This window comes from Myripristis murdjan, chromosome 20 (genome assembly GCF_902150065.1).
Source record: "Myripristis murdjan chromosome 20, fMyrMur1.1, whole genome shotgun sequence".
Classification (NCBI taxonomy): Eukaryota; Metazoa; Chordata; class Actinopteri; order Holocentriformes; family Holocentridae; genus Myripristis; species Myripristis murdjan.
In genome coordinates, this window is record NC_043999.1 from 16,587,417 (window position 1) to 16,610,869 (window position 23,453).

Genomic DNA, 23,453 nt, shown 5'->3' on the forward strand with positions numbered 1-23,453 from the left:
TAAATCAAATTGGAAAATGATTCAACTGTGGTCATGCGTCCTATGGCCTATTTCAGCCTTGTAGTGATAAAAATTTACAGTTTTACACAACACTGGTAGCCTCAAATGTCAGTGCTGGCCAAAAAGCCACCATCATTTTTATGTTTTATTTAAAAAGACTTAAACCTCCAATAGTGCGTACATGCTTTTGGAAATGAAGAAAGCATAATCTCTTGGTATCAACAGAAACTAAAACAATGATTGAACACTGTAATCACAGCAACTCAGTAACAACCCCTTTTCCCCTGTATTGCGCTCCGTTCAGCTTCCCAGAAGACTGCGCTAGAACAGTAAGAGTTCTCAGCCTCTCAGCAAGAGAGGCATCCTCAAAGTTCGTCTCTCTTCTGTGATAGCTTTGTGGCGTGCTTTTCCAAAAACTTACTGAGCCCTTCTACTGTTCTGTCCCCGCCCTCAAATTTGACCGGGCTGTGCTTGCTGTTGCTTGGTGCAAAGTATATCGTGGGGAAGCCCTCCACTTTGTAGCTGTCGTTTGGCACGTCGTTGGCAGTGGCGTCCATCTTGGCGATCACCATGTTCTTCTCGCCCTTGTACTTCTTGGCCAGAGCCAGGTAGTCGGGCTCCAGTTTCTTACAGTGTCCACACCACGGAGCGTAGAACTCAATCAGGACGTCCTTCTTGGTATCCATGACGATCTCGTCAAAGGTTTTCCCCACCACCACCTTCACCGGTCCTTTGTTCTTTGGCACAGGCTGGGACTTGATGATGGGCTTGAGCTTGCCTGTGGAAACAGAAAGTGTGATTTTGCACTCGGTGAATTGTCTATTTACTTCGACAAAGTGATGCACCAGTAATTTCAAAATTCCATAATTCTTCCAAACTATTTTCTTACTAAACTGGACTTGAAGATTTTGATCAATAAAGTGGCTGGGGGGATACAGTTGTAAAATAGGTCCTATCATTGTGTAGCTAAAGATTACATACAGTTTTATGGTTTTGTGATATCCAAGACCTGGAGATTGTGATTTTCCAGACTTCTATGAGAAACCTCACTTGATAAAATTGTTTAAACGGTGAAAGTTCACTGGATAGAAACAGCATGGCATGTGAGAAACTGCACATTCCAGACATTACAACTGTGTCAAAACTCTTAATTGGTGCTACACTGATAACGTCATCCAGCTTTGTAAGGAAAAACTATACAACACACCTTTCTTGAAGGCCATAACGAAGTCCCTCAGCACCTCCGAGTCGAACTCCTCAGGCTCCATGGCAAACTTTTTGCCTCCGTCTCCCAGGATTGCCACATTGACCTCCTCACCACTCTCGCTCAGGCCCAGGCTCTTCAACTCGTCCGAGTAGTCCTCCTCATCGGCGATGGCAAAGGTGTACTCTGGGTAATCTTTGGCCACTTCTAGCACCTTGGACCTCCAGAACTGAGTAGCTAAAAATTGCAGAAATAATTGATAACATTTTTTAAAACTGAACTTCATTCAGAATGTTGTGTTAATATGTTAACTAGTTACGATAATATTAAAAATCTCAAGAAGGACCAGGCCAAATAAGCTGCACCATGATGAGGAGTTGCAGAAAAATGAGTGTAAATGAGCAAAAATAAAAATGAGATCACACAGAAGTAAGTGCAAAGTCAATACATAAATGCAAAGTCAGAACATGAGTTCTCAAAAGGGCAGTAGTTCAACTGCAGGTCAAGTTCAAGGGTCAAATCTATTACTCTTCATCTCTCAGTACCGAGGACAAGAACATCTAAACTGTCAAGGAGAAACATCTTTACAACGCTCAGAGAAACTCACCTGCCCTGTAGTCGAAGCTGAAGTCAACTCCATAATACACAACTACCAGAGGTCTTTTGGCGTAGCGCTTGGGGTCATTACTGGGCTTCCTGTGGCCCACCAGAGGAACCACATGCTTTTTAAAGAACTCCTGCACATCTGACACAGGCGTGGAGTCCTACAGGTAGAATAAATAAATGCAAGTTGAATTGGAATATGTTTTTTTGCCCAAAGACGCTATAAATGTGTCAAATTACAGAGATTCTTTTTAGGGTTGAATCACCCAGCACTTAATAATAACTTGCTGTTGCAAGGTGAAAACCCATCTTCCATCTCCAAAACCAGCATCGTTAATGAAACTGAAAGCCCGCACAGCCATTTCTGGGTTCAGTGAGTTTCACAACCCATCAAACCCCTTAAAAATCCAATGAGATTTTTTTTTTTTTTTTTTATAAATTGCACTGAAAAAGAGCACTTTACTTGACTTTCTCAAGTGTCAACATTCTGGAGATTTTCACTTGACAGGAGCAGTTTTTTTTCTACAGTTACAAAGCTCCAGTTTTATCCCCAGGCCTCCTTGTTTCATGATGCAATTAGAGCAGTGATGCCTACCATGGGAACCATAACCCACTGAGGACAAGGAAAAAAGGACAGTACCTTCACAGTGAGTGTGTGAGACGCTGGCTCATATTTAGAGCGAAACTTTTCAGGCTGCACCACGACAAGCTGCCCGGGGGAGGCCTTGAGCAGTTTGGCCACATCTGAGCTGAAGGAGTGACGGAAGGTGAAGTCTTCCCTCAGCGCATTACCTGGCGGACAGAATGGCAGTGAGAGCAATATCAAACCAATACCATCGACTCGGCATTTGAGGGCTTGGCATTTGTTTGCTGATATGAATCATGCCCTTTTTTATGAATTGTTTAACCAATTGCCAACTATGTGCTGTTTGTGGTATCGAATCAATGTACCACAATAGTTTAGATTGTCAATAAATTAATGGACACAGAAGACCTTAATGCTCAGTTGCTTTAACAAATTGTTGTACTTACAGGCCTCAATGTAGATCTCGAAGGCGGCATCCTGCTCGCTGGAAAACACACCAACTATGACGGCATCATCCCCATCCTTGATGAGCTCCTGCACCTGTTTTACTGTCTGGACCTGCTTGGAGGGAGGCCCGGCCTGCTCACTCATATAGTCAACAATGCCTACAGAGACACATTGCTGAATTTAAAAAGTGAATGAAAAGAGACTGAGAAGTGCAGACACATAAATAAGCACCTGGACATACATGGACAAACAGGAATATGTGATGCATGGATCGATATGACACGTGTGACTGTATCTCATGCAAAAAATACAGATGAACAACGTACCGTATTTCTCTCTGGGTCCATTGTATTCGAAAGCCTTGCCCTTCCTGAATATCTTGAGGGTGGGATAGCCGGAGACTTCGAAGCGTGTGGCGATCTCACTCTCAACGGTGGCGTCCACCTTGGCTAGAGGAATGGGAGGAGTGCGCTGGCTCAGCTCTTTGGCTGCCTTCTCATACTCAGGAGCCAGGCGCTTACAGTGTCCACACCTGCAGGCCCAATTAAAACAAACTAATGGTGAACTTTTACAGGGAAGCTTCATTAGACTTTAGAGCCGCAATGAATAAGATGAGCCATTTGGACGATCACTTTATTTACTGCAGCCCTAGAGTCAAAGAGCCAGCATTTACATTAGTGCATACAATCTATGTTTGATTTTTAGAAAAACTTTGCTGCTCCAGGGGACTGACCATGGAGCGTAGAACTCCACCAGGATGATGTCGGCGTTGTTCACGGTCTCATCGAAGTTGTCCTTGGTCAGAACCAGCGTGGCCTCGGGAGGGGGCTTCCAATCTGGCTGGGCCACCTCCTTCACCCGGGCCACAATGGCTGTAACACACAAGCGTTATCCACATAAACAACTGTATCATAAAACTGAGCTGAGTTCATATCAGACAAGGCTAGTCTTTGCTTACTGACCAAACACTAATCAAAATTCTCAAAATGTCTTTTCGGGGAGAGGGCAGGTTTTGGGTTTAAATGTTGTGGTTGAATTAAACCTGGCCATAGTGATGATGCTGAAACAGAGGAGCACACATCCCTACCTTTCTCTGTCCTGTCTCCATCATATTCCACAGGCTCCCCCTTCTTCAGGATCTTGATGGTGGGATAGCCCGACACCTCGAACCTGCTCGCCAAATCTGTGGCCTTAGTTGCGTCCACCTTGGCCACAGGTATAGGAGGGTCATTCTCCTTCAGAGACTGGGCAATTTTCTCATACTCTGGGGCAAACTGTTTACAGTGACCACACCTAGGAGAGGAAGCAAAGAATTAAGATCCACAAGAAGGTTTTCACACTGGATGATCACCAGGTTGCATTTTCCAAAGCAAAGAAATTCTTAACTTACCATGGAGCATAAAACTCCACCAGAACCGTGTCCTTGTCCTCCATGAAAGTCTCAAAGTTGTCATCAGTGAGGACCAGCACTCCATTCTCCTCCTTCACCTCTGTCCCATCGTCATCATCCTCCTCCTCCTCGTCATCACTGTCTTCATCATCAGTCTCTTCCTCCTTGTCTTCTGCAGCATCTAAGGCAAGAACAGAAGACAAGCAGCGTTAAGGAGGAGAACAAGCTAGTCAATGCGTTTCCACAATTAAGTGGAATTAGACATATTCTCTTTTCTGAAAGCAAGACATCAGATGATTGATTGATTGTTTTGCCATTAAACTTGGGCTTGGTGCTGGCACTTGTGGTAAGAGAATGCATCCTAGCTACTAAGTGAAGGGATGTGACTCTCATATCATAAAGCTGCTGCAACCTGAAAAAGCACAGCAGAAATCCGGATAATCTGGCAGAGATTAGGACTTTTTGACAAGCCCCGGGGTCAGGTGTTAACACAGCCAAGAGCCTTAAAACTGCACATTTACGAGCCTGCCCACGACAATCCTGTTAACGCTGGGGTAAGTTAGCTCATCCTGTTAGCTAGCGTTATAGCATGCTACCAGGACTTAGCGGGGAGTCTAATCGAGCTATTTTGCACAAGACAGAACCGGCTGTGCACATGCCTCTCGTCAAAATGCTTTTGCGTGAACAGTCCCCGCAGCTGCACCGACACCCTCAGCTCACACTTACCATCCTCACACCTGACGACTGTGGCGAAATGTGCAACGCCGAGCAGCACGATCAGCAGCAGCGCAGCCTTCCTCATTGTGCAGAGATGATGCGGTCCAGTCCGGTAGAAACGCGCAGGCTTCCCCTCTGATGCAACCGGCTAATTAATAACGCGGATTGATCTCATTAAAACACTGGACAGCCGCGGCGAGGCTAACTGAGCGGGATCAATGCTGATGTGCAGTAATATGTGTATGTGTGTGTGTATGTCTGTGGTTTGTAGTCGCATCCAAACCAAACACTTGTGAAATCACGCACGCCACCGCCTCCGCCTGGAACTTGTCTGACTTGCCACGTTGTGATTGGCTCTCGCCGGCGGCCGCCCTCCAATCGCCGTTCGCCACTCAACTCCTGAGGCCGATACGTTGGAGGATGCGATTGGCCAACTCGGTTTATTGTTGGCCTCTTGGACACCGTCAATGGGCCACTTGGACAAGCAGCCTGTCCCGTAACCGAGAAATCACAGGTTTGATTGTCAGACAGCTAAACTCCAAACTAAACAACTAAACCTCCAACCATGAAGTGTCATATTTCCACTTTTCATGTTCTGATATTTAAACTAGACAACTAATTGCAGAGGAATAGTTTCAAATGTAAACCCCTACAACTGGCACTTGACTCAAGCAACATGTCTTTATTGCATTAGATGAAGAAAATCTAGAAAATTGTAACTGTTGCCATCCTCTTTTCCCCTTCCATTATTTTCTGTTTTGTACATTGCAGCACTATCTGATGTAAACCGTGTACATTCAGTGCACATTTTATTTAAAAAAAGTTGTTATTACAATGATATGATCTGGGGATAGGTTAAATGACTTGAGTGCTGAAAAGAAAGTCCACACAGCTGTTCACTTGATACAACACACAAAAATGCCCCCCCAGTAGGTTTCACATTGTGATAATGGTTAACAAATGCTCATGGTGCAAAGCTAGATCGATATCTATTTTAACATAACGCCTTTCGGTTTCAGAGAAACTGAAAGGCAAGTCTACCCAGAGTGTCTTATGGCCTGTGATTGCAATTAGAGACAATCTCTTTGGCTTTTATGTGTAAGAGAAAATCAATGAAACAGAACATTTTAGCCAAACATGTTTCAAACAGTTATTTCACCCAACATATAATTATTTGACCAAGTGGCTGTTTCTCAAGAAATGGCGGGCCCACTGACAAAATCTGTCTCTGGGTGGATAGCATTCTGCACACAATACAAAAGCTCAAATTCAAGACTTTTCAACCCCCCTCACTTTTAGGCCATTTTTAATCACTTTCACTGTCCCAGCCAGCACCATGAGAGCAGCTCTGGCTACGAATGATCTCAGGGATCCTGTTGGTTCCCCGTCTCTCTGCTCCCAGGCGTCTCATGGACCAGAACCTCCACCACCACCTCACTGTGGGTGCCCAAGTGAGAGTCTGTCCCACTCTTACTGAGACTCCTGTTGACACTTTTACTGAACCAACAGCTGTCACTGGTCTTAGTCCACTGGTTGGTTTGATTCTCCAGAACGTCACTCTGGATCAACTGGGCCATTGACCCTCCACTGGGCAGCTGTCCCGCTGTCCAAGCCCCCTTGGGGGATGCTGACTCTTGGGCTAAGAGGCAGTTTGGTCTCCTTGAGGAAGTCTGGGGCTCTCTATCTTTTGGAGAAGCTTTGAATTTTGATGCATCTCCTTCAGATCTTGTTGAAGCTTGCAGAGGAAGATGAGATAGCACAACTCTGTCTGAGGAGAGACTGTCTTCGCTCTGGCCTCTCTGCTGTAGGAACAGCAGTCTCTCCAATTCAAGCTGAGAACTAGCATGAAGGAAGTAATTAATTGTCATATAGAAATTTGCCAACATTAAAGAAGTCATTCTTATTTTAAAATGCATCACGTTTTCTTAACTGTAAAACATATCTCCATCAGCGGGAATAGCTGCTTGTGCAACTGTATTACCTGAGCAGGTGAGATGGAGGTGAGTCTTCCCCACATTTTGACAGACAGGGGTCTCTGATGTCTGTGTGGTCGTTCACTATTGTCTCTTGTGTCATGTGCGTCCTTACAAAACACTAAAAGAGAGAAACCGTATTCAGCAATGTAAAGCCACTTATACCAAACACTGTATTGTGTCTGTGTTTTGTCCCTGGGTGTTTGTGTCTCACCCCTGGCTTGCTCACCTGTGTGTCCACACTGCAGGGCTTCTGCATGGGGGAGACAGGAGGAGTCTCCTCCCTGGAGCGCTGGCCAGTGGGTGGCAGAGTGCCATGCAAGCTGTTGGAGAGAGCGTTGAGTCTGAACAGGAGCTCGTCCACCAAGCTCTCAAACTCCTCAAGGTAATAGTTCTGAAAAACAGAAAGGAAAAAGACATGACCTCTGAACATTAATAAGCCATCATCACCTAGAAGATATGCAGCTTCCACCGGCCTTTACGCTGCATTTACATTGTGTACTACTGGGTCAGATTTTACAGTAAATGTGATTTATTGCATTAACTGTTCACTGGTGTAAAATAGAGACTATGAATTGTGTCATTGGTTTACTATATTTATACAAAGACATTCTAATAAATTTGACAATACTATGTTGATGCATGCAGCATCTTCTCTAGACTGTAAAATGCAAATGGCCCATTGTAAGATTGAGTGGATGTTGTGTGGTTTTCAGTTTCCTCACCTTTCCTTCAGTGTGGTTATCTGTCCAGCTCTGTCTGTACTGGCCAGTGAGCACAAAAACATGGTATCTGATGTAGGCCACTATCTCTACTAGAGTGCAGATGTCCCTCCTACAATGGGCTCCTTTGGCAGCTCTAACCAATGAGGACACCACACATCTCACCTACCAGGAAGAGAAATGACTCTTAGAGCGTAATAGTGAGTGAGTGACTCAGTGAGTGACAATAGCAGGCACTTAATCACTACGTATGCAATAAACCTCTGGTTTTTCCTATTTCAGGTCTTCTTGCCTACAGCACAACCAAGGCACATTTGTATGGATATATGGCATTTCTCATTAATCAGATGAAAATCTCCATTCAAGCATCACTATTCATAAATCATTCATTAGTTTAGTTTGGTCTATTATTATTGCACAAAATAATTAAGTGACTGGGAAGAGAAAACAATAACTTGCAAAAGGAGCAAAAGCCAAGCCCCCATAAGGGCTTGTCGGGTGCTCCTTCTTAATCCATGTTTATGTGCTTTTTGTGCTGCAATCTCCTTTAAAACAGAACATTTTCTCAAAGCAAAATGACTTCAAAAATCTCCATACCACAGCTGTCAGCACGGCAGTGGAGGTGAGACAGACAACTCCCCAGTAAACAAAATCTGCCAAGCTGCTGGAAGCATCGCTGCCTGACAGAAGGAGGCCCCTGACGGTCCTGAGACCCTGACAGTGGGCCAGCAGGGTCTGAAGGGAGCAGGGAAGAGAGCTGAATGCCCAGGACCTTTGTATGAACAGCAGGTTCCCCGTGCAGGACAGCGCTACCAGCAAGATGACTCCTGAAATCTATGACATGAATCAGATTTTTCAGCTTCTGTCTGTTTTCAATGTCCTACTGAAGCATATGTTAAGTAAATCATAATAATATTAAAAATTATAATACATTTCCTTACACAACAATACATTTTTTGAATGATGGAAAAAAAATGGGACTATATCATATTAGCAAACACTATTTTCCCCATAAAATGAATACATTAACAGCATTTCCAAAAGAAGGCCTTTCATATAGTCATTGATAGAGGACTTGAGGACTTGTATCATTCCTGTTGGCACATTATGTCTTTACCATTGGCCCGATGAGGCTTGAGATTGACCGTGTGAGGATTGTAGCAGATGCAGCCACGGCCCTGTTCACCCCCAACACAGCCACACACTTCACAGAGAGGAGGAAGAGCATCACGCCGCGCAGGGTACGGATATGCTTCAGACACAAGGACATGGGCATCATTATCAGCATCGCTGTTGTCATCCTCAACACCTGCACCAAAATCTCTCTCTCTCTCTCTCTCTGTCTAAGCATTTCATACGCTCAAAGCTTAAATGAGATTTCTCATTTTTTAAAGCAATATGTTGGGAAAAGACTATTAACCTCACATGCAGCGTCTCTTACAAGTGAAAATGCGATTGAATATCTTCCTCAGTCTGGGTAAGTCAGAAAAAGGGTATTTTGCCTAAAATGTTGGAGTATTCTTGTAAATTTTAATGTTACATCAATTAACTACTCAGAGCATGCAGAAGGGAAGGGAACTCCCTCTTGTATCTCTTTCCCTCTCTCCTGTCTTCTCTCCACTTATCCTTCTTTCTCCTTCACATCCCCTCCTCCCCCTCTCACTTGCTCCCAGAGGGCCAGAAGGCTGACATCAACATGTCCTCTGTAGTCTGGTCTGTGCAGCAGGTCCATAGCCTCCAGGGTCATAGCAGAGTGGCAGATGTAATAAATATAGTAGACTATGATCACTGTTAGCACACTGACCTGCAGAGAGAGAGAGAGAGAGAGAGAGAGAGAGAGAGAGAGAGAAATATAGAGTGCAGAAAGTCTAATCAAGCACATTTCATACAGCGAGCACAAACAACGGTTTGCACTGTGTCCTTCAAATGCTTTTTTGTGTGATTTATTCTACCTGTGTGTTTGATTAAGAGCAAGAGGTTAGTTTACCCTTCCAGTAAGGTCACTGTGGTCTTGTGTGCACTTATGCCTGTGTGTGTATATGTGTGTGCACGTGTGCTTGTATATGCAGGCACATGCGGGGTATGTAACTGTGTGTGTTTTTGTCTACATGTGTTTGTTTGTGGTAGATTACTTGTATTGCAATTTTCTCACCTCCAGCCAGTTGCAAGGTGTTCTCCAGTATCCCATCAGCCCTTGCTGCCCTGCAGAGTACACTTGGCGACAGAGTTGCAGCAGAGACAAGAGGAGGAAGAGGAGCTGGAGGGGAGGGAGAGAATCTGATTTTCGGATTTATAAATTTCATAACTCACCCTCTACCCATTATTGAGATGGTAGTAGCTATTTTGTGATAATTCGTAGGATGTGCATAAGGTCAGTGTGGAAACTGCTGTTAACCAAGAAAAAGCTGCCTCAAAAGTTTATTAGTCAAGAGCAAAATTTATGTCCAAGCTGAATATTGGAGTTTAATTTACAAAATTTTCCCCTGTCCACCTTTAGCTTTCTTTACCCACCAAGCTGACACCTTCTGTTTAGGATTATACAGTCGTAGTTCATTTCTTGCCCAATCCATTTTTATTTGGTTCAGGGACATTGGTCATTTGGCAGATGACCTCCTTGCTCCCGTTGAGAGGAGATTTATAATGTTCATATCTTTGCCTATATCCATAGTAGCGCCTTTTAATTCCTCACCTGCTAAAGGACAACCTTTTCTTTGTTTTGTTGTTGTTGTTGTTTTTACCTGGCAGATCATAACGACATAGTCCCATACAGATGGAGTGTGATAGATCCTCACTGACTGGACGTTGACAGAGGGCAGCAGGACACCGGTGGGGCTCTGCTCGGTGAGCAGGGTCACGCTGGTGAACAAATTGGGTGCAGGGCTGTACAGGGTGATGTGGACCTTCAGGGCCACCGTTCGTCTGCTCAGCCAGCCACCTGAGTGCAGGATATTTAGTTTGGACACAGCTGCAGATCTGAGAGAGAGCAGAGGACACCTGGTTAATGATATCAAGAGACATGACATTGATGAGGAACAAGACCTGGATTACGCCTAATCCAGCATCATATATGTGTATATAAGAAGATGAAAACCTAAATCCTTCTATAACACACAACTAGAGTTTCCATCATGTGAGAACTGTGTGTGTGTGTGTGTGTGTGTCTGACCTCGTGTAGCCTAGGCCAACTGTAGCACTCTGTCCTGTGTAGCAACCCAGTTGGCCACACATCTGCTGAGCTGCTGCCGTGGGAAACATGAGAGCAGAGTGTGGATAACTGGAGTCTCTGATCCCGGACCAGAGCAGGGGAAGACATTCTGGGACGAGGCCAGCCGTCCCACGAGGGACCTGAGCAGAAATGAACTCAACTCCCTGTAAGAAGGACAAAATAAAGTCAACGGTCGCCTACAAACACAGTCAGAACTCACAGAAGATGGGGAGTTTTCCTAAAGCTCAGCGTCCAGTATCAATATGGACAGAGCCAAGGCTTATTCAGTCTCAGTTCTGTCAAATCAAAATGTAAATGAAAAGTGTGAGCGATCATTACCTACAGACAGCATGCTGCAGTCTTTTCCTGCCTTCAATAACTGAGTTTGAAAGGAAGTCCACTTTCTACTTTTTTGTATGGAAAATAAATTGAACCCAGTAGTGGAGCATTCGTCTCTACTTGTTGCCAGGGCTGATGCTGGTGAAACAGCGCCCTCTGCTGGTGTATGTAATTATATGCAAAGCAGCTACTCTTTCAGTAGTATGATATGACCAAAGCTGGGAGGTAAACTTTCAATAAATATATATATATATATATATATATATATATATATATATATATATATATATATATATATATATATATATATATATACACACACACACATACATATAAATATATATATATATATATATATATATATATATATATATATATATATATATATATATATATATATATATACACATACACATATATATATATATATATATATACACATACACATATACATATATATATATATATATATATATATATATATATATATATATATACACATACATATATATATACACATACATACATATATATATATATATATATATATATACATATATACATATATACATATATACATATATATATATATATATATATATATATATATATATATATATATATATATATATATATATAATGCATAGCAAGTGATTACTGGATCACTAAAAATGACTAAAACAATCTGATTACTTTTATTTACATTTGATTTATTCTACCGATCAATCATTTCAATTGCTATAATCTAGCAATCAGAATGGTTCCAGAACAACCTTTTTTTTCCTCAATACTGTTTATAACTGCCAGTGTTTATAATCAAATGAGTCAGTAAGGTGAAATAAGTGGTCTAAGCTGACATGAAACAGTATGTGATTTATTACTTTCAAGTTGTGGTCGTGAAAACATGAGGTGGGCTACCTGGCACTGAGGTGAGTTGGACATCTCGGTCTTCCACAGGACAGGCTCTCCAATCAAAACTTGTGTTTCTTGGATAAAACTAACCTGAGGAGCAGTGAAGACAAAACACTCAATTGTCAGCCTTGGCATTGGTAAGAACTTAGTGTGAAGGAGGATTATATGTACAAGGTCAATATAAATATATCACAAACTACCTTGCTTTGCATCACTGTTCTCTCCACTAATACTTAGATATGCTTTCCTTCCTTGACTGGCTGAAGTGGGAGTAACTGAGATTCAGAGTTTAAGTGATCTGATCCCCAAGCCTCCTCATTTTGATTTGATTTCGGACTAGTGGATAAATTCTGCTCAGACTAGTTTAGCAATTTGCATGGAGTGATGAGGCCACTGGAGAGCTTTTAAAGTCATTTTACCTTGGCTGTGGCAGACGGTCTCTGGTAAAGGGAATCCAGCAGACTGGTCTGAGCCCACCTCCACCAGTCATCATGGTTTTGGATGGCTGGAAATGGGTTTTGATGGTCCCTAAGTAAAGACAAAATGAGACTTTAAAGTGTTTCTGTGTCTGTGTTTAATGGAAAAATAGAGAGAAAGAGGTAGGAGACTACAGAGAGCATGTGTGTATGCATCTGTTACCTTGTAAACTGTTTTCTGACGGCGTTGTTGAGGCGGAAATGGTCCTTGAAGGAGCCACCATAGGTTACACACAACAACAAAACCAGCATAGGAACACAGAGGGTCAAATCCCTGGGAGAGAGAGACAGAGAATGTCTCCAAATGACACCATTTCAATGCACACACATGCAGGAACACATACACACATACACACGCACGCACACACACACACACACACACACGCGCCTCACATACCTGAGTGTTTTATTGATGAGAGTCTCTTTTCTTTTCTTCCCCCGAGTTTTCTTCAGCTCTGCTGGAGTCGGTGGGCGCACAAGACGCAGGTACCGGGCTCGCCGACGAGCTACAAGCTGCTGTCAATCAAAAATAATTGGCTGATGGGCTTATGGAATAGAATACAATGGAATAGAATAGAGTAAAATACAATAGAAATGGCTATTACCTTTTCAAGATATGAGCATTTTCCCTGAGGGAAGGCAAATGGCCTGAGCCCTTCAGGTTGATTACAGCCATTGTGGCCCCACAGTTTCAAAGCCTCCATCTCAAACCCAGTGATATCAGAGAAACTGGAAAAGTCTGTCCGGTCCCTGTACCAGAAAGAGACGGTGACTGCCACCACAAGTATCTGAAAAAGAAAAATAAGGTTTCAAATTGAATGAGCTAACTTCTAAAAACAGTGCTTACAGTGTTTGTTTTTTTGTCCATCTAATGGGTAAGCTTAGTTTAGTATTTGAAGACAATATAGTACATTCATTTTGTGAAAAATACTGAAAGTTGCTTAAGACCAGTTAATATTAGACATGCTGGGTTTGGATCAGGCTTGGAGTGTTTAAGTTGGTTTACCATAGCTGGATGGATGAGGAAGATGCAGGAGAGCAGGGAGAAGAAAAGGGAGTGGATCCATAGCAGGACCTTACTGCTGCTGAACCTGACACACACACACACACAGACACACACACACACACACACACACACACACAAAAATTATGACACTGAAATATATGACATTTCAAATATGATGCCACACTGACCTGTTATTGTACGAATGATAATTTATCTGTTCATTTGTTTTATACTTCCTTTAATGGAGTAGCAATCAAATCAAATCAAAACAAAACATCAAACCAACATGGAAAAAAAAAAAAAACTTTCACGTCCTCAGCAAAACAGACACTCCTCACTGAAAAACAATTAAAAACAGACACTGACAGATGTTGAGTGAAAGACACGATGGATCCCACCTTATTCCCAGCAGTGTGGACAGCAGCAGGCAGCAGAGGGACAGCAGCACGCACAGCGCCCCGGCCAGGAGGTGACACCAGTGGGGTCGTGGTCTGACTCTCGCCCCTGACACTGCCGAGCTGTTGTTGGCATGGTAACCACTGCTGTGGTTGGAGCACTCGGCACGGCGACAACTGCCAGACATTGTGCTGAGAAAACGGTCACTGTCCTTGGAGCCAGAGTCGGATGAGGCTTTTATTTGGGAAACTGGATCCTTCTCCATCTGGATCACCAGATCCCCATGTCTCTCTAGGTTCCCATTCCTCTCTCCATCCAGACTGGAGTGGATTATTTGGCTCCCATTGGGTTCCCACTGAATTTTATGCTCTTTCAGAGGATCTGGATCCTTACTGCCCGTGGTCACTAGATTCCTCTGATTAGCCTTCATTAGTAGATCCCCATCCCTCTGACTGGTCTGGGTCACATGAGTCCTGCTGCTCTGGCTTTCAAGATCTCTCTCTTTACCCTGAGGTGTTTGGTTTACATTATTCCTCTCAGTGATCAGATCCTGGAGGGCGACTTCCCAGCTGCTCTGCATCTCTAGAACATCCTCCTTCCTGGTCACTAGATCGCTTAGGATTACAGGTTCCTCATCTTTGTCCTTGCTTGTCAATTCGCCATTAGACACTGAAACAGCGTTTTGGCCCTACAGGAGAAAAATAAGTGTCAGATAGGGATGAGGAAATGTTTGTGTGCTGGTGTGTTGCATTTTCTTTTTCTATGGGGAGCAACTGCTCTGAGTGTAACCTGGTATTTTGTCCTCCAGGCTTTCTGAGCCCACTGCTGAAGACCACTCCAGGACAGATGGGACCCTGATACGTTGTTGTTCACCAACAGGGCATCTGCCGGAACACAGGGAGGGGTGCAGAGGTAAAGAAAGAGGAAGTGAGATGAGGAAACAAGGACAGAAGGGGCAAGAGAGGGAACAAGATGTCACAAAGCATGAAGAAAAAACATGTTTTGTGACAAAAACAGAACAAGATGAAAAGAAAAATTGACTTATTTTATGATCTATGTTGGTTATTTCATTCTCCCATCCCAGGACAGAGGAGAAATTGTGCACGGGACCTTATTTCACTCTATGCCAGCCTAAACCTCACCTTCAAAAGAGTCCAGTTCCAGTTTGACTTTGGACTCCATCACCCTGACCTCTCGCACACGGAACAGGAAGGATATCAGCGTCGCCACAGGCAACACTGCCAGCATACTAAATACACCCGTCACCACGGAAACAGCTGATACATCAATAAGGCCCAACTCGATAGTCAACTGTAAACAAGGGACGAGGAACCAGTGTTTTATGGGCAGTATAACTCAGAACTGTACAGATACTTGAGGCTGCAACATTCCTGCTGTAACTTTTTGGTAACTTACTTGGTCATCCATCTGTGATATGAGCAGTGTGTTGACACATGCATATCCCAGAAGCAGCAGCAGACACACACTAAGTCGCTGAGCATGTGTGAATGAGCTAAAGGAGGGGCGGCAGTACAAAGACATCCAGAGATGGAAGTCAGCCAAGTAGTCAGAAAGCTTCAGATGCAGCAACTGTAAACACACAAGAGGAGGAACTCCCACATGTTCACACAAAGGCGTGAGGGTCATATAGATGAAAATACACAGTGTGTGTTTGCGTTCAGACGTGTATGCAAGTGTTAACCTTGGCAAAGCCTATTCCCTGAGTGCAAACTGTGAGCCTTCTCTCCACCTGGCCATCACTCTCGCTGACAGAAAGCCAGCACTGACCAAGGAAGAGCCAAGCGCGTCCCTTCACCTGGAATAAAAACTGAAAAATGATTCGTCCTGACATGGCCATATGCAAACTCCAAGCAGGAGGATCAGACTCTGTACTGATATTTCTGGAAAAGTAGCGTGAAAAAGGTAGTATCTTAAGTAGGGCTGGGCAACAATTAAAATCTTTAATCGCAATTAATTGCATAATTTGCCTGATTAATCACAATTAATCGCATTGTATTCGCAAAATCCAATAAGTAGTGTAAAGAGCACTTTTATTTCAATGTTCTGCTGCCATATAAACGAAAGTGCCATAACATTTGTTGTGCAAACACTTTTAACATCACTACTTATCAGTAACACATATTTAGTGTAAATCTCAACTTAAAAAATGTCATAATAATAATAATAATAATAATAATAATAATAAATTAAATAAATAATAATAGTAATAATAATAAATTAAAGCTTATTGCCAGGACATTCTCTTTATGAAAAAAAAAATCTACCAACAAAATCCTGAGCCACATCAGGACAAACAGGCAATTTCTGAGGTAACAGCAGAAACTTTTAACAGGGAGCAGCATTACCAGTCTATGTTCAATACCAAAGTGTGAAGCACAAAAAAGTTCACTACTGAAACTTCCTTTACAGGGGACTAGAATGTAAAGCGCATGTTTTACTGGACTTCTGTTTTTTTTCTATTCCTCTGCACTAAGCCAGTTGCTAAGGCACACACGATTATTTACATTTTCATTAGATAAAGAAGCTCTCTTTTTATTTTGCACAATGTGACCAGCAAGAGAAAACAACCTTTCACAAGCGATTGCTGCGCAATCAATAATCAACCATGTTGTCTGTGTCGCTGTCCGTTGTGCTGCTGCAACCGCGTATAAACAAAAGTCTGTTTATAATGAAAGTAGGCTACAGCAGTCTGTGTGCGCGGGGATCCGGCAAACCTGGTGCTGGCCGGCACTGCGTCAGTACCGGCCAGCACCGGCCGCGGCACCGCGCGGTGTGGGGCAACCCGGCCAGGTCTATTCTGCTGGATCTGCCAGGTGCCGCTCCGGCTGTCAGTTGGACCTTTCTGAAGGAGGAGGAAGTTACCTCCGAAACTGTCACGGTAAATAAACATCCCATGTCTGATTAAAAGGACCAAAAACGTTTTTTAGTTAAAAGGAAGACTTGATGAATGTATTTGAACTACACTGATTTATAATGTCGTCGGGCCATGCCTGTGTCTGTTTCAATGTGATGACGTGCACACCGGGGGCAAACGTGCTTGGGCACGTTTGGGCTTTAGGTAATGTGAGTGCAACAGACTTTTACAAAATAAAAGCGTGTGAGCAACATGCGTTAATGCGCGATAAAGTAAATATCGGCGTCAATAGTCACGTTATCACGTTAATGAATTAACGTGATAATAATGCGTTAACTTGCCCAGCCCTAATCTTAAGATTATGTAATGATTAAACAGGGAAAACACACACTTTACCTCTGACACCTCCACTTGTTTGAGGTACCAGCTTGGACAGGGTCCCGTGTTGTCATGCCAGAGGTGCACCCCCTGCAGTCGCCCCAGACTCTCTGTGGTACTGGGGAGTAGAGACAGGAGAAAATTTTAGATGATTACTGTCATCTTTTCACCATGTTTTGTATTGAAACTCACAGCTTACATTATCAGCACTAACGACTAGTAAAGGTAGTGCTATATCCTTTTAATTTGATGAACTCAGTGCTAATAACTTTACCTCAGTATGAAAGTGTCCTGAGAGTTCCTCCTGAATGGAAAGCCTTCTGGGATTTGTAGTTCCTTAGTTTGCGAGAAGCCATTTTCCCCGTGCAGTTTGATGTAAACCTGATAATTATAAACATTGCATTAAGATGTATATCATGTATTTAGACGGACAGGAGGGGCCTTTGCTGTAGGTGAGACTAAATCAGGAGCTGCAGGACCCTTACATGTAGTCTTCATCATTATTATTCATCTTCCTGCTGTCCATCCACGTTTCCTGACCAAAACATTGCAAAACAAAAGCCTGCTGACCAAAATGGAGTATCGTATTATATATAACAGTAATTAAAAAAAGACAGTCTTGATCCCTGACTGAATTTCCTCTCCGATGCAGGAATCTTCACAGCCCCAGTCAGAGGAGTCTACTATTTCCAATTCATTGCTTGGGAAAACAGTCACTCCTACTGGCCCTGGCCATTAAACTCTATCACAATAACAAGATAATGATGTTTAATTTTGATGCCAATGACAACGTTGTACATGTAAACATGTCTAATGCGTTGGCTCTTGAGATGGAGGAAGGGGACGTGGTCTACATAGTTCTCCCCTCAGGCTACAGCTTATGGGACTCAAAATTATTCAACTTTTAGTGGCTTTCTGCTGCTCCCTTTGTAAGGCCAGCTACATGCGGCTCTCAGATGCCAACAGTTCATCTGTTACAATGAAAGGACGTTTATTATTCCAAGCCACTCAGTGTTTTTCAGGCATTAGAATGAGAACATTTTGTTCAACAAAATCAAGGAGCATCCACACAGTGTGTAAACCGCTCTATTAAATGTTACAGAGGGGAATGGCTGGTCCGTGAAAAATGTAATCATAACAAATGTAAATTATATAAAATTAAATAATTTTAAAAAGAAATGTGTTGACAAAAACTGAGCTAAGGGTAATGATACAAAGCCAGAGTTTGCTTTTGTGCCAGTTTAACAAGGATGTTATGTTGTGTGTCAAAAAAAAAAAAAAAAAAAAAAAAAAATCACATTTTCAATGTTATTAAGGTATGGCCAGTTATTAATACAAAGTCGTTTTAAACAAAAGACACCTTTGCTCTATCTTTGGCACTCGGCCTGCAGCTTTGTACCTACAACTGAGTCACATATACAGTATGACAGCACTCCTTCTTATGTGATACTGGTTGATTAAAATTTCATGCATGTGCTTACTAAATTGTGTTTGAGTGCATAATGAGGGAGAATGAAGCTGATGAACTCTTATTTCAGAAGAACAGAGAAAGAGAATGCTCTCCGAGGTCTTATTGATAACTGTCAGGTTGCTGATATTTAGTGTTTTCTCAGCTGTATGCTGCTCCTCTTAGCTACTGCAGTGACCCAAAGTCCCCACAGGGCTCAGCAGAGTACAATCTTAAATCTGTCGTAGTGGTCTTGGCCTCAAAACTGCACACCAGTGGGAAGAAAATGGAGCGTAGATTTAGAAACCCTGAATATTACTTTAACTTTGGCACAATTACAGAAATGCTGATTAACATGTATTGTACCTGTCAATAAACCAAATGAAAGAATAAAAATCCTGACAATCTAATAGATGAACCTAAACCTAATTTTTCCTATTCTGCTTCTAATGTTCTTTTTAGAATTTTTTTTCTTTTGGATGATAAACATAGACACAAGGATGGAAATGACAGGTCTCAAAAGTCAGTCATTTGGGAAAAAAAGCTATTTTGATAGGATTTATTGATTTTTTTAAAAAAAGGGTTTATGTGTGGTGAAATACAGTGTGAGCATGTGAGAGCGAGTGCTGAGCTGAAAGGGAAAGATGTCCGTCTTACCTTGGCACTCATGTTGGTTGCGGAGCAGAGACCCGTGTGGATCGTAACGGCGTAGAGGTGTGGGTCTGATGGAGAGTTGTCAGGAAGGTAGTGGACTATTTGGCCCTTCTCAGAAACTGTATCAGCTCTCTTACACACCACCAGCCCCAGAGTGTACAGGCACAAAAACAACACCAACACACCAGCCACTGTCAGATCGCTGGCCACACTGAGGTGACGGGGAGAGAAAGAGCAGAAAAATGCTGTTATAGGCACTTCATTTCTATTCTCACCAGCCAAAGACACAACAGGTAAAAATGACAATGAATGCACAAGAACACAGAGACATACAGACATACTACAGAGGAAAAAGGCAGCATGCACGCACTGAAATTAAAGCTTTTATTGTAATCTTTCAGACCTTCATCAGACATCCATGCATGCCAGCAGGACTGAAACACCATAGTGCATTATTAGGATCTTTAATTATCAGTGTGTGGATACCACTTTTTATTCTTTTGTTGTTATTCTTTTGTCCGAAACCTGATCACAAACTGGGTTAAATGTGCACACCAACATTTACACATTCACTTACACACACACTTACACACTAGTGCATTCAATGAGGTATTTTTCTTTTCTGCTTTTCAAGTCGGCACTCAAGACACAATCAGGTTTTCTTTTCTTGACGTTTAAAAAATACTGACAGATTAACGATGATTAAAAAAAGCTGCAACACGTCTCTCACTCTCTACTGCGAATTTTTATTCTCTCTTGAAATGATCAGTGGAAGATTCATGAGCGATAAAAGGTGTGTTTATTAATTTATCTAATATTGGACACTGTGTGCTCGGAGAAAGAGCCCGGGTTGGATGAGGTCACCTTAGGAGCTGGTCCAGATCGGCTGTGTCATGGCAGCTCTGGATCTGCTGCTGCACCACAGTCACCGGTGTCAACTGATTACAACTGTAAAAAAAAAAAAAAATTAAGGGATGATCAAGCTATTTTATTATTTTTGTGTGTGTGTGCGAGTGGCTGGTGATGTGATTGCATGTGTGAAGGCCCACACATATTTAATACCCATGTTACCTGCAGTTGACTGCAGCAGTTGTATCTGCTTGCTGTGTCGTGCAGCCGTGCTGTGTCCAGGCCCCCTGCTGGCCGTCCCAGGACAGACACAGGCTGCTCTCCAGTGTGAAGCTGTAGCCGACCCAGCTGCTTTGCTGCTTGTGCCTGGAGGGCTTCCCAAAGTCAGCGTTCAGCAGGGCCAGGTAACCAACCCCTGCAGCTAGAATCACATCGACTGTCATGATAATAGAGGCAAGTAATTTCTTATTCTCTTACAAAACAAGTGAGAAAGTTAAAAAAAATATATATATATTAACTTGCAAAAACAGAGTTAATGCAAATGTAACCATTTGATAGTTACCCTAATACAATATCATGCACATTCCTTGTGAAAACAGTCTCCAAAATTGGTTTTAAAAAAAAAAAAAATAAATAAATAAATAAATAAATAATCTTGTGGCCACTAGTGACTGGTTTTGAAAAGAAAAAGGACAATAATGGTGTTTCTACATCTGTATTATGCATTGCAAAAACCTTGTGCAATTATTTTAGTCACCAGAAAAAATACGAGGTAACGTTTTTGTAGATGATACATTTCATGGAGTCTTTCTAGAATGACCAGTGACCACTGACAGATAAAAAATAGCAGCAGAGGAGGAGTGAAAGAAGTACAGATTTGTCAGAAGTGTCAGATTGGAGGAGTTTCTAACCGTTGAGAAAGGAGGTTGGCAGAGTGATGCGTGTGGTGTTGCCCTCCCACCGGTGAACCCTGTGCAGATGGTACAGGTCAGGGGTGGGCCTCTCAAACATCCTGGCACAACAAAGATAAATAGTTTTGTTTTGTGGAGCATAAGTTAAACAATGACCTCTGTGTATTTGACCCGAAAACTCAGTAAAAGCATCACCTGTTGAGGTCATAACTCTGGACTCTGAGGACGCTTCACTTGTGGTGTTTTATTTACTGGATTACATATAATTTTTGGATTTATAGCTATGAACCAACCAAACAAGCCTCTGCAAGCCCACCTGAAGAGCAGCATGATGGGAAACGTCTTGTTAGGAGGAGGCGTGAACTCCACACTCAGCTGGATGGTCTGCTGCAAGTGCTGCTGGGTAATATTGAAGCTGTGGTAGTTGATCTGACTGCGCAAGAGGATGTGCTCTCTCACAGAGTTCCTCTACAACACAGAGGGGATTACATGTCAATGCTCGAGACCAAGTCATGAAGCAGAGCTAAACAGACGATCAGTTTTCATAACCAAAGTCAGAAAATGTTTGAAATAGATGAGAATTTCATCATTTAAACTGTAACCACAGTTTACTTCCATTATGATTAAGACATCCTTTACCATATTAAGTTAAAGCATTGTGGGGGGCCATAACAAAACCAGCACAAACCTCATTTTAAACTAATTTTTCCCTCCTAATTAAAGCAGTTTCATAACCTTAAAACAATGTTAGACCTCATAAATATTACGAACGGCTCTGTGATAAATGGCCAGTCAGTAATCTGGCCAGAAACCTTGAGATCAACTCACAGCAAAATTAAAAATGAGACATCAGATAAGAAGACCTGTAAGGAACTGTCTAGTAAGGTAGTGACATACATTTCTGGGTGATTTTTGGAGCTCAATGTTGATTGGTTGAAGAAGGGAGCGAACTGAGATCTTTCTCCTTGTGCTGCACTTGTACAGACTGAGATCAACCACCGGCCCACTCAGCTGCAAAAAAAAAAAAAAAGAGGAAAATTAGAACGGCACTTTGTCTTTTTCAGGCACTCTCTCCAGTTCATCCGGTCTCACCTGTGCAGGAGTTGTGGCCCAGGAGAACGGGCTGTGGCTGAACTCACTCAGCAGGCTGATCACACATGGTCGACGTGGTCTTTTCTCAGTCTCTCCACCGTTAGGAACAAACAGAAGCTGCCTCAGGGAGTCAGGCACGTAGATGGAGGCAAACCCACCGCTGATGATGGTGGAGGTTTGGTTTCGGTATGCGACGTGTAGAGCCATGAGACTGGTGCTGATGCTGTGCTCTCGGGCGTTGCTGAATAGGATGTACTTCTGAAATGGATAACAGAGAGAAATAAAAGGGGTGTGGGTGTGAATACAGTATGAGCGAGTTTACATGTACAGGAGCATGCGTTTACTCTCACCAGCAGCAGATCGGCGGCAGTGTGCAGGATGTTGGTCACAGTCCGCGTCACCTTGCTCTGTTTGATGTCAACACCTGTGGGTGAGTGTGGTGCGTGGCCAACAGGGGCGGCTAACCCCTCTGTGATGTTTCTACCATTTGAAGAGCCGGATAGGAGATAATTAGCTGCAGCTGCTGCCTGCATGATGTCATCATTGTTGGGCCTTTCTGATGTGAAGTCATTAGTTGCGGTGGTGGCCTGCAAGCTGTATGAGAGCAGCGTGACCAGTGTGTGGACTGTCTTCTGGTCCAGGTGGTACAGGACGGGGACGCTGGACTCAGCAAACTGCTCTGAGATGGCCTGGATGTGAGCTGCCACCTGCCTGGCTCCTTCTAATGTTACCTTAAAGGGTTTGATAGGTAATCAGTCAATCAATCAATCATGCAGGCAAGCAAAGCAATAATCGCCTTCCAGCACACAATTCATTAAACAACACCATAAAAGGAAAATGTGATATTTTTCTACTTATTCTTATGTCTAATTACATTCTATCCATTAATACACTGGTACTTCCATGCTTACTTATGCTTCCTCCCTTCGTCCACCCACAAAGAAAAATATTTTTTGGCCAATCAACATGTCAGTATCATCATATTATTTGGTGACACAGTGTGTGAGAGGATGCAGCCATCCACCTACCTGATGGGTGACGTCTAGCAGGTTTTTGAGAGTGATGATGTTGTCTATCATTGACGCCTGGAGATAAATTACACATTATAAAATTGTTGCAAAAGGTAGACAAGTTGAAATACAACAGTTTCTGTACACTTTATATCCTCGGAATACAATTTTGGGCGCATCACATCTTGAATATAATAAACATAACTTCAACATAATGTGTTGTATTTCAACTCATCTGAAAGTAAACTGTAGGCCTGTGTG

General features: G+C 42.7%; 2 protein-coding genes across 2 annotated transcripts in view; both read right to left on the bottom strand.

The window, feature by feature from the left end:
- Nucleotides 1–106: 106 nt before the first annotated feature.
- pdia4 (protein disulfide isomerase family A, member 4) lies at nucleotides 107–5,252 on the bottom strand. The gene is made up of 10 exons (XM_030079287.1): nucleotides 4,957–5,252; nucleotides 4,231–4,411; nucleotides 3,928–4,133; nucleotides 3,574–3,712; nucleotides 3,167–3,372; nucleotides 2,840–2,998; nucleotides 2,448–2,599; nucleotides 1,812–1,968; nucleotides 1,208–1,441; nucleotides 107–778 (listed from the first exon to the last, which is right to left on the bottom strand). Exons 1-10 carry the CDS (start codon nucleotides 5,030–5,032, stop codon nucleotides 366–368), a joined length of 1,923 nt encoding a protein of 640 aa, XP_029935147.1. The 5' UTR covers nucleotides 5,033–5,252; the 3' UTR covers nucleotides 107–365.
- Nucleotides 5,253–5,592: 340 nt separating this feature from the next.
- The window catches only part of pkd1l1 (polycystin 1 like 1, transient receptor potential channel interacting), a 33,546-nt gene continuing 15,685 nt past the window's right edge, over nucleotides 5,593–23,453 (bottom strand). The window contains exons 22-53 of the mRNA XM_030079811.1: nucleotides 23,211–23,267; nucleotides 22,533–22,913; nucleotides 22,183–22,440; nucleotides 21,988–22,101; nucleotides 21,407–21,558; nucleotides 21,091–21,191; nucleotides 20,402–20,600; nucleotides 20,195–20,278; nucleotides 19,334–19,541; nucleotides 17,504–17,610; nucleotides 17,248–17,347; nucleotides 15,679–15,804; nucleotides 15,393–15,566; nucleotides 15,119–15,287; nucleotides 14,766–14,860; nucleotides 13,979–14,664; nucleotides 13,581–13,665; nucleotides 13,180–13,362; nucleotides 12,972–13,090; nucleotides 12,738–12,848; nucleotides 12,518–12,626; nucleotides 12,105–12,188; nucleotides 10,809–11,011; nucleotides 10,381–10,615; nucleotides 9,795–9,899; nucleotides 9,306–9,446; nucleotides 8,760–8,894; nucleotides 8,240–8,476; nucleotides 7,646–7,807; nucleotides 7,150–7,314; nucleotides 6,929–7,041; nucleotides 5,593–6,786 (exon numbers count right to left, since the gene is read on the bottom strand). Of these exons, the coding sequence (XP_029935671.1) occupies nucleotides 6,312–6,786; nucleotides 6,929–7,041; nucleotides 7,150–7,314; nucleotides 7,646–7,807; nucleotides 8,240–8,476; nucleotides 8,760–8,894; nucleotides 9,306–9,446; nucleotides 9,795–9,899; nucleotides 10,381–10,615; nucleotides 10,809–11,011; nucleotides 12,105–12,188; nucleotides 12,518–12,626; nucleotides 12,738–12,848; nucleotides 12,972–13,090; nucleotides 13,180–13,362; nucleotides 13,581–13,665; nucleotides 13,979–14,664; nucleotides 14,766–14,860; nucleotides 15,119–15,287; nucleotides 15,393–15,566; nucleotides 15,679–15,804; nucleotides 17,248–17,347; nucleotides 17,504–17,610; nucleotides 19,334–19,541; nucleotides 20,195–20,278; nucleotides 20,402–20,600; nucleotides 21,091–21,191; nucleotides 21,407–21,558; nucleotides 21,988–22,101; nucleotides 22,183–22,440; nucleotides 22,533–22,913; nucleotides 23,211–23,267 (5,673 nt within the window). The 3' untranslated portion in view covers nucleotides 5,593–6,311. The remainder of the gene's footprint in view (nucleotides 6,787–6,928; nucleotides 7,042–7,149; nucleotides 7,315–7,645; nucleotides 7,808–8,239; nucleotides 8,477–8,759; nucleotides 8,895–9,305; nucleotides 9,447–9,794; nucleotides 9,900–10,380; nucleotides 10,616–10,808; nucleotides 11,012–12,104; nucleotides 12,189–12,517; nucleotides 12,627–12,737; nucleotides 12,849–12,971; nucleotides 13,091–13,179; nucleotides 13,363–13,580; nucleotides 13,666–13,978; nucleotides 14,665–14,765; nucleotides 14,861–15,118; nucleotides 15,288–15,392; nucleotides 15,567–15,678; nucleotides 15,805–17,247; nucleotides 17,348–17,503; nucleotides 17,611–19,333; nucleotides 19,542–20,194; nucleotides 20,279–20,401; nucleotides 20,601–21,090; nucleotides 21,192–21,406; nucleotides 21,559–21,987; nucleotides 22,102–22,182; nucleotides 22,441–22,532; nucleotides 22,914–23,210; nucleotides 23,268–23,453) is intronic.

Coding starts and splice junctions, on each gene's coding strand:
- pdia4 (XM_030079287.1), bottom strand. CDS start 5,032: ATGAGGAAGGCTGCGCTGCTGCTGATCGTGCTGCTCGGCGTTGCACAT. Junction 3,713..3,927: donor TGGAGACAGGACAGAGAAAG/GTAGGGATGTGT, acceptor TGTGTGTTACAG/CCATTGTGGCCCGGGTGAAG. Junction 779..1,207: donor CGTTATGGCCTTCAAGAAAG/GTGTGTTGTATA, acceptor CTGTTTCCACAG/GCAAGCTCAAGCCCATCATC.